This window comes from Muscardinus avellanarius (assembly GCF_963383645.1).
Source record: "Muscardinus avellanarius genome assembly, chromosome: 3".
Taxonomy (NCBI): domain Eukaryota; kingdom Metazoa; phylum Chordata; class Mammalia; order Rodentia; family Gliridae; genus Muscardinus; species Muscardinus avellanarius.
The window spans coordinates 96,510,664-96,527,221 of record NC_137788.1 but is presented as its reverse complement, the minus strand read 5'-3'; the positions used below and the strand labels follow the sequence as shown (position 1 = coordinate 96,527,221).

The following is a 16,558-nucleotide window of genomic DNA, read 5'->3' as shown; positions in this document are numbered from 1 at the left end:
CCTGGTTTAGCCTCTCAAGTACTGGGATTACAGATGCGCACCACCATGCTTGGCCACGCCTCAAATTTATATATCTCAGCACGATTCACAATAGCCAGACTATGGAACCAACTCAGGTATCTGTCAGCAGATGAATGGATAAAGGCAATGTGGTATATACACACATGGCATCTTACCCGGCCAGAAAGAAGAAAAAACTAGGATTCTTGCAGGAAAATGGATAGAACCAGTATTATGCTAAGTGAGATTATTCAGTCTCAGAAATTTAAGGGTGGCATGTTTTTTCTCATTTGTGAGAGCTAGAGAGAAAGCAGGACGTAAGGGGCTTTAATGCAAAGAAAGATTTGTAGATTAGTTGGAGGGGTAAGGGGAGAGAGTTAGGGAAGGACGAGGGAGGACTAAAGAGATAAACAGTTCAAATAACACTATGGCAACATGTGAAGGAGTCACCACCAGTCTCACTAACTCATATGGGGTGGGAGGAGCAGGGCTCGGGTGGGATGTGGAGGGGAATGCACGAGGATCTGTGTGCATATGTTTTAACACACTGAACCTCACTATGTTGTATACTTGGAATGAACCGATAGAATCTTATTTTAAAAATTAGAAAAGATAGGGAAGCGTCGAATTGGAAATAAGGGCTGGTTGGTATTCCACATTTTAAGATGGCTATTTTAACAGGCTAGGTACTCCTTAAGGCTCCTGCCCTGTTCATATTCTACCCTGTAATAAAGGTGATGGGTCTACTATCTTGAAATATGAAAAATGGGAGGTCGTGTGGAGGGGTTAGAGCACTCAGAGTAGAAGCCAGGTTGGGTTTTACATCGTGGCTCTGCCACTGATGAGCTTTGTTGTCTTTGGCAAGTGAAATAACTTTTTGGTCTCAACTTTTCCATCTCTTCAGTGGCTCAAATAATAAGGCATACCTGATAAGACTGTTAATGCCAGGTCGGTAGAGTGAAATAAGATCTACAGAACATTGTCTACGTGCTTGCACAGAGTCTGGCCAGCAAACATTTGTGGCCACCACCCTCTAATTCTTTCTGTTTAGCATCCTTCTTCTGAGGAGAATCAGCGCTGTAGTGTCAGCCTTTTGACTTTTCCCACAAATCCATTTTATTTCCTCTCTGCATTTTCTACTAAAATGACTAGAACTGTTTCAACCTATTTCCCGCTAGAATCCAGTGGACTATTTCTGGCTGTTGCATTTGCTACAGAATGGAAAATGACCTCCGCATCACCCGCTTTGTTTCAGTGAGACGCGCATAGAAGATGAAGAGGATCTTTATGACTGTGTTTATGGGGAAGACGAAGGTGGAGAAGTCTACGAGGACTTGATGAAAGCGGAGGAAGCGCCGCAATCTGTAGGATTTTGGCTTATTTTTTAAGTTACTCTGAGTATTTTGTCAAGAGAGTAATTTCCTGAAAGATTAATTAGTGTAATTATCATGTAACCTCTATTGGAATACTTTTTATTTGTCTGTTTTACCTTTGCTTGCATATAACCTGTGTAACCATAACTTGTTTTTGCATTTGGAGACATCAGAAGCACAACATTTTATAGTTCAATACAACTGTAGAGAATCGCCACTCTAATTCTGTACATTTTACTAGTAAAGAGACCAAGCCTGAGAGTTATATAACACGCCAATCAGCTAAATAATGGCAGAGTGGCAGTAGAATATAATTTTAGTGAATCATGAGTTTGGGAAATCTTCTCTTTATAAGTCAGGTAAATTTTGCCTTTAAATTTAACATAAAGTAAGATATATGTCAGCTCATTAGGTGGTGTTATGAGGTATTTCCCCCTTTTTGTTTCATTATAAGTCTCCTGCCTTTTTTTTTAAATATTTCATAAACTTAGTTTTAGATCCTGTCATGACCAATATGGGTCCTCGAAGTGTTATTCTACCAGCTCCAATCTTAAACATAGTAAGAGCCAAAGCACTGGGATATTAGTGTTTAAAAGAAATACTTGAAGGTTTTTACTTACCCAGTATCTTGTTTATATTTTTAGAGTTTTTTATTTTGGTAGCACAAGTGACATATGCTGTATATTAAGGAAAATTACAGTATTTGTTTTCAGATTTATCGATACTTTTAAAGAAAGAGATACATTAAGTTTTTTTTTTTTTTTTGGTGGTACTGGGGTTCCTGGAAGCCCTCCTTCCTCCGGGCTACACTCCCAGACCTATTTTATATTTTTGAAACAGGGTCTCTTACGCCAGCACGGCTGGCTTCGAACCTGCGCGATCCTCCTGTCTCCGCCTCCCAAGCGCGGGGATTACAAGCGTGCGCCACCACGCCCGGCGAGATACATTAAGTTTAAGAGAATGTCTATGCAAAGAAGCCTACTTGCAATCACTTGAAACATTTTCATTTGCATTGCTCAAAATTACAAATAAAACAGCAAAAATATGTCACTATTGCAGTTAAGTATATCTTTTGCTTATATATTGAATTAGAATAGGAATCTTAAGAAAATCATCAATGAGTTTCATCTCTTTGTATCTACTACAGATAGGTTCATATGTGAATTTTTAAAATAACTTTTTAAAAATCATTTTAATGGCAGAAATGTCCAGAAAATGACATACGAAGCTGTTGCCTAGCAGAAATTAAGCAGACAGAAGAAAAATACACTGAAACTTTGGAGTCAATAGAAAAAGTAAGTCATTAGGTACTAATGCCCACACTGCCTCCCAGTTGATGTACTCAAGCCATGGTTTCTGCTGTGTGTGTGTATATGAGTGTGCATTGTGAGTGTCAGTATGACTTTGTATCTAAAGCAAGGCACAGGAAGACAAATATCCTGTGATCTCACTCAGGGGTGGAGTCTAGAAAAATTGAATGCAGAGAAGTAGAGAATAGAATAATGTTGGCCAGAAGCTAGCGTGGCTACCGTGGAGTTAGGTTTATGCTGGTCAAAGAATACATAATTACAGTTAGATCAGAGGAATATTTTTGAAAACTGTGTCAAGAATAGGCAAATATATCTCCCATATGTTGGCATTGTTACCATCTTGGGCTGTGGTGTTCTCTTTTTTCTTACACCCAGAAACACTTACTGTATAAACCTTTTGCTATATACTTTAAATGTTTTATCTTGAATTTATGTCTTTATGTCTCTAGTCTATGAAACCTTTAAGAGAGAAAATAATTTCTACTCTCTTGGTATTTATAATGCTGATTAACTTATTTTCAATAAATATTTGTTGGTGGGAAAAAACAACAATTTTATAGATGAGGGCAGGTTCTGTTTAGTTATGGCTTCCCTCTTTTTTTCCTGGTAGTATTTCATGGCGCCACTGAAAAGATTTTTGACAGCAACAGAATTTGATTCAGTATTCATCAACATTCCTGTAAGTAAAAAATATGGTCTCTCAAATTGTGATGTGCTTCTGTAAAATCCTCATTTTATTATTTGGTTCCGGATTCCTATTTTAACAATCTCCTATATTCTCTAACAACATTGACCCCATTTTTTTGTGTGCTTCTTAAGTTTCTCATATACTTACTTTCTGGAAAAAATGATGTGTCATGTCTACAAATCAAAGTCAGTCAAAATGTGTGTAGGAATATGGGTGGAAAAGGAATATTCCTGGGTTATGTTCAACTATTGGTAATGCCAAGGCAGTCTGCAACAGGTAAGTCATCCTTGCACTCCTGTCTGCCTGCCTTCCAGGGTCCTGTTCAGCTCCCCCTGCTGCATGGGTGCTTCTCCAGCCCCTAGGTCACCAGTTACCTCTGCTCCCCTCCACTCATCCTTTTCCTTCGCCTCTGCTCCCCGGTGTACTCTGCTTCCAGTTGTATCCACCTTAACTCCCATTTTGATAACTCTACTTCCTTTTAATGTAACAGACTATTTTAATGTTCAAATGTGAGGTTTTTCTTCACATGCGTGTGAGCACTTTGAGTGTTAAGGCATCTTATTATAATCTTTCAATCCTAAAAGGCCATCTTCCCAGAAATGTAGAATGAAGCTAAATGCTGCTACATGAGACCCTGCTGGGCAAGATTCAAGATATGAGACCTGAAGAACTTGCTTTGATTTATAGACATACACATGTGTATACAGATACATATTATGTAATAGCTTACACACACAAGCTTTCTTATATCACCTAAAAAGTACCTTGTGCTTTGATTCACTTGTGTTTTGTGTTGCAGAGCACCAGTGGATAAGCTCTGGCCTGTTGTCCCTTTCCCTGATTTAGGCCCCAAAGTGACATCCTCATTGATTTCTATCATAACTAGAAGAAAATGCCATAGTATCAGGTGAAGGTTCAGGATGCAACAAACTGCATTTTCTAGGAAATATGGATCTTGGACCACTGAAGGATGGTCACTGTAATGCAGAACCCATTTCACAGTCCGTATTCTTATCGATTTTCTGTGTTCCTCAACAAGAAGACGAGGCCAACACACTCATGTTTCATTTCCATCCTACTGCAGAAAGAGCACGTCGCAGTATCACTGTGTGCCACAGGGTGCATAGGAAGAGAAAATTGGTACCTCGATTCAAATTTCCTCATTTCCTTCTATTACATGCATTTACTGGCTGCTGAAAATTACTTGTTTATTGAGAAAAATGTGAAATTCTGAATTTTGAATTGCTTGAATAAACTGTCTAGTACAATTTATTTTCTTCTTATTTATGCTATTAGTTGACTGGTTTCAAGTGATTTAGTCTGATTATTGTTAGCTTAGCACCAGGACACCACTCATTGACCCAACTATAAATCTACATTTTTTATGTCCCAAGGACATGAATCATTACTTTATTTTGCCAATAAACATTAAGCACTTAGATGATTTTTTAAAAAAATTATAGTGATTATGAAATAAAAAGGCTGTACATATTTTTATACACGGAATGAATTATCTTTTAATAACGAGATAATTTCTTGTTTTCTCAGAACACTGATATTTCTAGTCAGATCTAAAATCGCTATTTCTCTTACATGTCTCTTTTTCTTCTCGCTCCTTTATTTTCCCTTTTTTCTCCTCCCCTTCCTCTCCCTGAATTTTTTTTCCCTTTCATTAATGGCAATAGGTTTACTTATCGAGAACATTCTTTGCATCCTGAGTGTCAGGTCTAGGAACAATAGGGGTTCTGGGTTTGGATTCCTATTTTGGTTCTGGTTCTTTTCTTCACACTGTTTTCTTTTCTAAGGAACTTGTGAAAGTTCATCGGAACTTAATGCAAGAGATTCATGATTCCATTGTAAATAAAAATGACCAGAACTTATATCAAGTTTTCATTAACTACAAGGAAAGGTAACTTTTGAATTAAAAATTTTTGTGGGTATTTGCTTGGAATTATAGTAGAGGTTATTACTGCTATTGGTTATCATACTACCTGGGCAATAAGTAAAACCTTGGACAGTTAACCTCCAGGAAGTAGTTTGAGATTTGTATGTATATTTAAAAAAGGAGGAGCGAGGGGGTGCTAGCCGGGCACGGTGGTACTTGCCTGCCTGTAATCCCAGTACTTGGGAGGCTGAGAAGGAGTATTGCAGGTTCGAGGCCAACTGCAGCAATTTAGTGAAACCCTATCTCAAAAAAATATAAAGGGCTAGGAGTGTAGTTCAGAGGTATAAAACTTCTGAGTTCAATCCTCAGTATTGAGACAACAACCCCCAAACAATAAAAAAGATCCATTATAATGCTGAGATTTCTGTCTAACAAATCAAAAGGCAGAGATCTTCCCATAGGTCTGTTGCTACTGAGTGATGTAATCTTCACCAAGTTATTTTTTACCCCAGAACATCACTTTCCCCTCGGCAACATTGGGGGTAGATTAGCAGGCACCTAATAATGCTTCTTTCATATGTAATAGTTTATGATTTTCTTTTGGGAAGCATTAGATTTATCGTCAAAGCCAGTCTCCCTTTCTAAGTTAAAAACAATCTCCTGAATGACTCATAGGAATTGGAATATCAAGAAATTTTGCTTAAAATATGATGCTTGCTTATTTTAAAATCATGTAATGTAGTTCCCGGAACTAGTAAATGGCTAATGAGTTGCTCTGCATCTACTCTTTGATAAATATTAACAATTTATTAGTAGTTTTCTCTTCAATGGAGAGTTAGAAAACAATAAACCAAACAGCCTCTTTGGATGCCCTTACTGAGCAGGACAGACACTGTTCTGCAGTGTGAATTATCTTCCATCCTATACAGCTCGGGCCTCTCAGCTCCACTTTTCAGATGATGTATGTTCCTTAATTAAAATGTAGTAGGGAGTAGGAGGTTTCCTAATGAGTGGATTCATAGTGATTTCAATAAAAGGGAAAACAAAACTTTTCTGAGTGTGAGTAAACAAAAAGTTTTGTCTCTAATAGGAGCTTAAAATGTTTTTTAACTTTCTGAGATACATATGTATGTATTCAAATAATAATAATAGTCATTAAGTCAGATTATAAAAATCTACCTGCTATGAAAATGTATATGGATTTAATCCTATTTAAGTTTAGAATTGAAAATGAGTTTTTTTTATTACTGTAAAGAATTGCACTAAGAAGAGGAGTGGTCCTCTTCTTAGTGTATGTGGTATGTATTAAAGAGGATTTCTACTACTGCTTTGATTATTTCTAACTGTGGCTTAAAGAGATGGAAATTCTGCCTCTTTCTTCTACTTGACTCCTGTTTGTTGTCTTACAGATTTTTCCCTCTGTCTTTTTTTCTTTCAGATTGGTAATTTATGGGCAGTACTGCAGTGGAGTGGAGTCAGCCATCTCTAATTTAGATTATATCTCTAAAACAAAAGAAGACGTCAGGCTGAAATTAGAGGTGCCTACTTACTTTTTGTTGGTTTGTTTATGACTTAAAGTAAACTAAATTTATAATTATTGTATTTTTCAAACAGATCAATAGAACACTACAGTTTCCATGTAGTCTAAATATACTTGTATGTCAATTCTATAAAATATTTTAATAGATAGCTCTGTAAAATAACAATATGGTAGTAAGTAATAGTGTAACTTTTATGGCCCTGTGTTTTATGGACATTATTTCAGTAGGTCCTTCTGACCCTGTGAGATCCACATACAATTAAGTTTTTCATCTTATTGATGGAAAAGTTAGGTGTAGAGAGATTATGAGTAGTCTTTCCAGGGTCACCCAGGTAGTAAGAGGTACAGGATGAGTACGAAAATGTGTGTGTGGATTTTTAAATGCTATGAAAGTTATAAGACACTTAGAGGCAGATGTAAAAAAGGCACAGATCTTGTCCATAAGACAGAAGAAAAGACAAATGCAAACGTAATATAATCCTAAGCAGTATGTGGTACACTCTCCTTGAGGAGCTTCTCTGAGTATGAAGAAGAGATCACCGCAGTAGACTGTGGAAGATTTTCCTGGAGAGGCAGCATTGGAGTTAGGACACTAAAGAATGGGGTTGGTTTTGATGGCTAGGGCATTCTGGAAGAGCTGGCTTGTCTTGACTAGAAGAGTAAGGAGGTTAGAGTGTCGGTGAGTTGGTAAGTACAAGCAGAGCACGTGGTCACAAGTGTGTGTGTGTGTGTGTGTGTGTGTGTGTGTGTGTATGTATGTGTGATTCACAAGGAAATCTTAAAGAACTTCTAAAAAGTTTTATGAATTATCATCATAAATATATTATCCCTGCATTTGGATTTTATTTGAGGTAGAAAATTAGGTCAACTTTTTTTTTTTTTTTTTGAAGTACTAGGGATGGAACCGAGGGGCATTCTAACTCTGAGCCACGCCCCCAGCCATGTTTTATTTTTTAATTCTTTGTTTTGAAACAAGGTCTCACTAAGTTGCAAAGGGCCTCACTAAGTAGCTGAGGCTGTCCTCGAACCACGGTCCTTCTGCCTCAGCCTCCCAAATGCTGGGATTACAAGCATGCGCCACCACGCCTGGCTTAGGTTGACTTTTAAATGACCATATGTGGCTTTTCTCTTCAATAGTCCTTTTTCTCCCTTTTTATTTATTTAATCGGTGAGGTGGGGTGACCAGTAGAAAAGAGACGTAGATGATTTCCAAATCAGAACCCTTTCATTGTTTTGGCATATCTACCGTGGTTTCATAACTCTCAACTCCCACAAGGGGACATTAAATTCAGGAAATTTACCCATTAGCAGGTTATCAACTAACTGTACTAAAGTAATATCATAGATCTTTTCTTTTTCTCTGCCTCTTAGTATCTGTGTTAATCAGCTTTTCACTGCTGTGACCAAAATATTTGACAAGCAGAACTTAAAGGAGGAAAGGTTTATGTGAGCTTAGTACTTTAGCGTCTATAGTCAGCTGGCTCTAAGGCAGAAACATCATCCATCAGAGGAAAGCTGCTCTCCTCATGGCAGCCAGGAGCCAGGAACAGAGAGAGAGAGAGAGGGAGAGGGAGAGGGCGAGGGAGAGGGAGAGGGCGAGGGCGAGGGCGAGGGCGAGGGAGAGGGAGAGGGAGAGGGAAAAGGAGAGGGAGAGGGAGAGGGAGAGGGAGAAGGAGAAGGAGAAGGAGAAAGAGAAGGAGAAGGAGAAGGAGTAGGAGAGGGAGAGGGAGAGGGAGAAGGAGAGAGGAATAGGGCAGAGACAGACATGGTCCTTACATCCACATCTCCAAGGGGCTTCTTCTAACCACCCCACCTTTGAACCTTGCTGCATTAGGGCTCATGCTTTCAGCAGTGAGCATTTGGGGGTCACATTCCAGATCCAAATCACTACAGTACCCCTTGATGATATTGGCCTTAGGCTGGAGATGGACATTCTCACACCGTCATTAGTGCAAAGGGCTTCTGCTCTTCTTCACAGACTATAGACTTGTAAGTGTAGTTCTAAGCCACTTTGACTCAAGCTACATTATAATGCTAAAATAAAATTGTATAACTCATACAAATAGGTCCTAATAGAGCAACCATTAAAGCAGGTTTTTTTTTTTAAATCAAGGTATAAAATGATAATTCAAGATAGGAGTCATCAATTTGACAGCCAAATCTGCATGGCATTCGTGTTGCTCTTCCTTCTTTCAGAACCAGTGCCAAGGTCCTGCCCAGTGACCACACTCTGGGATGCCAAATACAGTTGCCATCACTCTAGGGAAGAGAGAGCCTTAGGCTGAAAGGCTTGGGTGCGGCAGTGCTGGCTGTCCTCTCCTCAGCCTCAATGCCCTACTTCTGACCACAGGACTGATTTGGAAGTATCTAGTCAGATGCTGTAACACTTCAACGGATCCTCTGCTGGACCTGCCTTCTGCCAGCCCTAGCATGAAGATAGAAAGCTGCCTTATTCTTCTTGTCTCTCTGCCTTCTTCCTGACTTGTGGTTATTTTTATTGCTATTGATATTTTTTCCTTTTTCTCTACTTTGGAACCAAGATAATATGGGGTAAAGAGTGATAGAATCTTTTTCTCTTACCCTATGAGGCCTGAGCCTGGTTCATTTTCTTTTCCTTTCAGTTATAGTTGAGTTTAGGTTAAGTGAGTGAAGAGATAGTATTTTCTCCCTTTATTTGCTTCCGAGAACAATGAGTATTCTACCTGTTAGTAGCCCCCAGTTATAACTCATACCAGTACTGTTGGTTTCTTTACTTACTAGACTTATGACTTAGAACTTAAAGGAATTGTTTTTTTCACCGGCAATTTTAAACTAACTTTCATTCCATAGGAGTTTTAAAGTGTATAACTTTCTGTTCCTAACACAGTTGGGGTGGTGTCATAGAAGAAGTTTTAAACATACATACATGCAAACATACATACATACATACATATACACATACATATATACATGCTGTGCCAGCTCAAAATCAAAGGACTTTCTTCAGAGTTACCGTTTCTATCAAAGAGTGAAAGGTCAATACTATTTTAAAGTAAAATTTTAAGAAGACAAAATTCAAAAAATAAAATCTGATACTTTAAAAAATGTTGAGTACAGTAGTAGGTTTGTATACTTTTGCAAATTGTCATTTAGCTCAATAAATATTGTCAAATACTAGATTCTTAGAGATATAAAGGACATGTTAAAGGTTGAAAGGATATATTAGGGAAGAAATGTATAATGATAATTAAATGACCCACAAGGCACACACATAAAGGAGAGCGAGAATGAGGGGCAAAGGGAGGGTGAGATCAAGAGAAACCATAATTTCTCTTGGGATTATTTATAAAACCTGTAAGTATTGTTCTTAACGAGAATGATAGATTCCTTGTACTTGATTCTTGATCCGTAAACCCACTGGGGGAGATTGGCAGAGGGCAGAGCTATCAAGGCATACTGCAAAAGACCCTGGAGGTCTATGATTTTTCACTAGAGAAAATAATTTTCATTAATAAAATCATTCTCTTTTATTTTTGAAATGATATGTTTTTTTTTCAAAGGCCTTACCTTATTTAGAGAGAAGGATTAAGAAGAACAAAATACTTATTGCATAACAGTCCTGCTTGTGGACTTCCCTTTTTTTTTAATGACTCACTTTTAGAAAGCTAACAACTTTTTTAAAAAAACCTTTTCATTAGGAATGTTCCAAAAGAGCAAATAATGGGAAGTTTACTCTTCGAGATTTGCTTGTGGTTCCCATGCAACGTGTCTTAAAGTATCACCTTCTTCTCCAGGTATGTAACCTAAAACTGCTTATTTATTTGTTCAACGAAACATTAGTGAAGCATCGCGTGTGTTATAGATACTCCATGTTCTAGGCTCTTTCCTCTTAAAACTTAACATTATTATTTTGGTTAAGTGGGAAATGGCCAAAATAACCGAACTTTTTTTTTCTTTCTTGATTTTTAGTGAAGATGATTCAGTATTTGCCACAAAATCACATACTGTGTCCTTCAAACAGGACTGGCTAAACAAAGAAACTGAGATCAAAATATAAAAAAATAAAATAAAAGATCTCTTTGGACAAGTATTCTGTGGTTGCAGTAATCATTTATTAGTGTTTCAATGTACCTGAATTTGAGCAAATTCATCTTATTAGATTCTTTGCCTTATAATAATAAGTAAAAGGCGATTATGTCACATTCCGTATCGCCTTCTGCTATACCAAATTGTAATAAGACTACATTTATTTTGAAGTGATTCTTGTTATAACCCACAAAGCTTATGGTTTCCACAGCTAGTGTTCTAATGAGGGTGGAGAGCCTTATAAATTTAATTTGATAGCTATACCAGGAGGCTCATTAGTTCTGCTCCAAAGAAATGTCTTACTGTATTAGTCTGTCAGCTCTGCTGATGCTTGTGAAATGTCATTTAAAAAAGATCTACTACCTGTATGTGAAATATAATTTTGAGTCTGCTGTGCTTTGTACATCTCATATATTAAATTTCTTGAACTGTAGCCACAAAATTATTAGTCATCTCTATTTTTGTTCTACTGAGAAATCAGAAAAATTCAAACCTTTATTATTTCTTAAAAATGCATTAAAACATTTATGAGACCTAAACTCAAAGCAACTTAATCAAATTGGCTTTTTATGAAAAAAAATAATAAGGAAGACTCAGGCAATCGGTTTCCAAGGCATCGAGAAACTAAAAACATGTCTAAAATAAGATAATTTATTTTGTAAGTTGGGTTTAGTCAAATATTGATTGAAGAATTTAGAAGGTATACTCTTAAAAGAATATCTATTTTGGGCCTTTTAGGGTTTTACCCAGACTTAAGCAAACTCTAAAATATAATTGTACTTTTTGGAAATTTAGAGAAATTTCCCTTCATTTTGTCCTGGACTGTTTTGTATTACAAATTTCAAGAGTATGTTTAATTCCATGATTATGATGATAATGGTTTTGGTGGTGGGATATGTGTGTGTATGGCACTGGAGATTGAACGCAGGGGTCTTCTATCTCCAAGCTACAGTCCCAGCCCTATTTTATTTTTTGTTTGGAAATAGGGTCTCACTAAGTTGTTGAGACTGGCTTCAAACCTACTATCCTCCTGTCTCATCCTTTCAAATACTGGGCCATGATAACTTTTTTAAAATTATAAAAAGTTTTATTTGGGGTCCTACAGATAGATAGAAATTTTAGAAATGCTTTTTTTTAAAATCTCAAAATAATATGGAATAAAATTTGTCTAGTGTCCAGAAACTTGTTGAAACAAATGTGGTTATAAATTTGCACTTTTCCTATTTACAACTATACTTTCATGTGGACTTCACCTTTTAAATGTGTAATAATTTAAACTCACAGATTTATAAAGACTAGAAACTTTTATAGTGGAACATTGGAAACTCAAAACTCATTTATCTAATGAGCTAAATTTGAATACACAAATAGAATTTGGACAGATTTTTATCCTTTGCAGATTCCATATTTATAGATACTATTTACAGCAAAAAAATACTACAGGCATTGAATTCATTAGAGATTTTTGGGTTGTTCCATGTGCTAAACACAGCATTAGGCACTTAGGATGTGAAAGGATTTTGCAGATAAAGCTCACCAGAAGGAAAAAATGAAATGTATTGTGCCCAGTTTGACACAATGTGATTGTGCCACATAACTGGTATAAATCATTTATGCCAAAAGAGGGTGGGAGCTGAGCAGAGACCTCAGCTTCTCAGAGGAATGATTCCTGAGTTGGACTTTAAAGATAGAGTAAGCTTGACAGGTAAGTCAGAGGGGAAGGCTTTCTAAAGAGAGAAATAACACTTCATCTGGGATTAGATATCAGAACATATTTTGAGAATTTAGTATAGGTAGAATATAGGACATTTAGGTGGAAGTGGGGAGAGAGAAGGTGGGAGAGGTGTGCAGAACTGATCACAGGGAGGCTGGCTAGGAAGTGTGGGTGACAGCCGAAGCACTTGTGGGGCATGCTAGATATCTAAATAGGGTGGAGACATGACCTCACTTAGGGAGCCTGACTCTGATGTCAGTGGAGTGCATAAATTGTTTTGAGGAGGCGCACAAGTCTCAAGGCTGATCAGAAGTCCATTTTAATAACACTTTTGAGGAAAAGTGAGGAGTGACAGAAAGGATGGTCTTCCGGGCAGGATCTAAGTTAATATTAATAGGACATAGGGAGGGAGGAGTCTGGGCCACATTTTAGATTTTAGATAATACCCAAGTGATTATGCTGATGAAGTTGCCGTAATTCAATAAAACAAGCAACAGGGGGGGAAGATGGGTTAAGTTGGGGCCTCTTGGATTTGAGGAATCTACCGTATGCCCAGGGGGAACTAGTTGAATGTGTGCGTGTCTTAGATTCAGGATTGAGTTCTGGGTCAAACATGTACATTTGAGAGTGAACACTTTATTGGGTGATGTTGTCATCATAGCAGTGGTTGTGTGAGAATTAGTAGAATATGTGAAATAAGAATGACAAGGGACTAAGCTGAAAATAGAGGGAACAGTAACTTTTTAAGGTGCACTTAACAAAAAAAGAAACGAAAAGGCCGAGTCTTAGGCAGAAGTTTAGGGTATATTAAAAGATACAATATCAGTAAATAGAGCTTCTGATGTCCCCCCAAATGAAGAAAGATTTGGTCATCAGAATCAAAAGGTATAGAGAAGTCCACATGTTACAGTGACCAAACAGTATCAGATTAGCAATGAGGTCTTCTATGACATTTGGGAGGCAGGGTTGGTATAGTAGCAGGGAGAGAATTCAGATTCGTCTTTGAAAAGAAAATGCTTCCAAGGGTGCTTCATGCTCCTTTGGTGTCTAGTTGGTCTTCGGGTTTGAAATTTGTGAAGGAAATGGAGCCTTATTAATTAACTTGTCACATTATGGAGAAAATAATGTGTTTTTAAAATTTTTATTGGTACATGGCAGTCATACATCATAATGGCGTACAAGCTGGTAGAAGTATACATGCATACATCACTCACTTAGCCCTTAATGGTTTGTTTTTAAATAATGTTTTTCTGTTGGTTAGTTTTCATTGGACTAAAGTAGCACTAACCTATATCTTCCCACCAGGAACTGGTCAAACACACCACTGACCCTGTTGAGAAGGCAAACCTGAAGCTGGCCCTTGATGCCATGAAGGTAAGCAAATGCCTCAGGAACTGGTGTATAGTTTTTATTCTTGCCTAGACAGTTGAATTCAAACGGTTAATAGATGTACATGATATACCTATGTAATACATATTTATTTTGGGTGGGGAGAGGTTGACACTTTTATTGAAATAGAAATCCTTGTATGGATTTAAATATTAGAAACACATAGCATCAAGGGGGTATATTAAAATAACTTTTGCACAAGTGTGCCAACTTTCATAATGGCCAGAAGTGATTCAGTATAAGGGTTTTATTTCAGTATAATGTCTTTTATTTTTATTGTGTTTCATTTTGCAGAGGCAAGGGTATCTACTAAGTTCACTTGTATGGATATACTATGGACCAATACTAGTGCATTTCAGTTTGGGTTCTTGTTTTTATTTAAATCTGAAAGTCAAGAACTAAAGCTAGATGAAAGCAGATGTTTTTGATATATTGAGGAACATGTAAAACCCCAATTTCTGTAGCATGCTGAATCACTATGACTTTGAAAGAAATAACATTTGCCCATAACTTAAGACAAACAAATATTTGCTCCTAAAAGCAAAATGATAGGGTGACCCTATTGAGAGCAATGTATAATTATTTAATGAGTTTCAGTGTTACCTCTACTGGTTAGCTGATTTTAGTACCACTATCAGGAAGCATCACAATTATTTATTACTATGAATAGATCATACCAAGATTCCTGTGTTTGAAAACGTTGTTCATGAACACATCCTATGAAAAGTCAGACTTGCATTGAGAACAGAGTTCAGAACTTCTTTTTGCAGAGTTGGTTCCTACTGCTGCAGAGGAATTTAAGAGGGTAGAGAAAAAAGAAAGAAGAGCTCAGAAAATGGGAAAATGTGGAGCACATGTAATAAAAATAGCTAGTTACAGTATGGGAAGATTAGCTAATGTTTCCTCAAATATGAGAAGAGCCATTTTAAAATAGGTGAAGGCACATGGAGAAACACGGCCAGTGTCTTTGGCTTTAATTCATCGTGTGTGTGTGTGTGTGTGTGTGTGTGTGTGTGTGTGCGTGTGTCTGTGTACTGTTCAGTCCCTTACCTCTCCTTTATATCTCTTTTATGAACTCTTTAAAATGGAACCCACCTCCCTGACTGAATGCTATCAGGAACTAACAAGACGTTAACTGGAGGCAGAAAATACCCTCGCTTAGGTCCACGGTGTAACTTTCAGTTACTGTTTTCTCTCTGCTAATCCTTCATTATCGCCCTTGTTCTAACCTGTGTAAAAATATAATTTCTCAAGGTCAGGCTTCCATGTGCTTGGAATCTAAATTCTTCTGACCTAGTTTCTTCCCTGTGGCTCTGCCTCACAGCATATTCTGTTTGTTTTTATTTTTGAAGGCAGTCACAAGTCCTTGCTCTTCTCAAAGGTGGGGTCCATGACAACTCTCCCGTCTTCCCAGCTGCACTCCCCACAGTTAAACCGCCTTTCAGATGCAACGTTGATTGACTGGGTGCGCATTTTATCGTAGTTGAGAAGTCATGATGGTTACATTTGCCACTAATGGAATTAATGATGTGTTTTCTTTCAAAGCAGTGTGCATCTCTTCTCTAATCTTCCCGTGCCTTATTTTTATTTATTTTTTTTGTTACCCTCTCTCTATTCTTCAGGACTTGGCACAGTATGTGAATGAAGTGAAAAGAGATAATGAGACCCTTCGTGAAATTAAACAGTTTCAGCTCTCTATAGAAAATTTGGTATGTAATTATCCTTCCATCCAGCTTCCCCTCACCCTCATATTGGGGGGACGTTGCAAGACTGTTGTTGAAGAAGAGCCAGTGTACCTTCAAGTTTCTTCCCTTCGAGTTTTTGTCCGATTTCTGTTTGGCAGCATTCATAAGACTGGTGGCACCTGTGACTTTGTCTGTGTGGAAGTTTCTGCCTTTGTCTGTCTCTCTCACTCATTCACATGCAGCGGCCTCTCCTCTGAGCAGGCTGAATTCCAAACATTGGAGTCCGTTGCTTTCTTTTCCTTTCCTCATCTCATGCATACTCATGACTGAGTCTTAGTCACTTGGTAATTAGACCTATATTTACTGGGTGAGCAGTGTGGCCAGGTACTTTGCTCGGGGTATGACTGGTACTGTCAGCAGGAGACAGTCAAGAGAGAGTTTAAAAATGCCATGTTGAGATTGGTGCTGTGGACTGGGCTCCGTAACAGAGAATAATAAGGGAAATCCTACTTTAGACAAGATGGCTAAAAAAGTACCTTTGAGTCCTTTGTCATTTGAACTGGGACCTAAAAGATAAGATGTAGCGAGGGAATGGGTTGGGATTTGGGTAAGGGCTAATTGGGTGATGTGTGCATGTATCCCTCTACCATCTTGTACTCCATTAAGATGTATGACTACAATGCATCAATAAAAATTAAAAATATATATAAGATGTAGCCATATGAAAATCTGGTAGGAGCTCTGTAGACAGAAGCCTTAGCAAGTGCAATGCCCAGCCATTGGCATGAGCCATCTCTGTGTGTCCAAGAAGCTGAAAGCTAAGGGTGGTTGGAAATAAAGAGTGAAATGAAGAATGGCAGGCTTCGAGGGGGCAGAGGGCCAAGAATTGCATAGCACAGTCTTGAAGGT

The 16,558-nt window shown here is 37.7% G+C and overlaps 1 protein-coding gene across 2 annotated transcripts in view; it reads left to right on the top strand.

The window, feature by feature from the left end:
- The window catches only part of VAV3 (vav guanine nucleotide exchange factor 3), a gene marked incomplete at both ends in the record, with an annotated part of 378,650 nt that overhangs the window by 178,064 nt on the left and 184,028 nt on the right, over positions 1–16,558 (top strand). For both annotated transcript variants that reach the window (XM_080690386.1, XM_080690385.1), the window contains 8 exons: positions 1,256–1,364; positions 2,576–2,668; positions 3,294–3,362; positions 5,177–5,280; positions 6,695–6,794; positions 10,474–10,569; positions 13,881–13,949; positions 15,587–15,673. In XM_080690386.1, the coding sequence (XP_080546512.1) occupies positions 1,256–1,364; positions 2,576–2,668; positions 3,294–3,362; positions 5,177–5,280; positions 6,695–6,794; positions 10,474–10,569; positions 13,881–13,949; positions 15,587–15,673 (727 nt within the window). The remainder of the gene's footprint in view (positions 1–1,255; positions 1,365–2,575; positions 2,669–3,293; positions 3,363–5,176; positions 5,281–6,694; positions 6,795–10,473; positions 10,570–13,880; positions 13,950–15,586; positions 15,674–16,558) is intronic.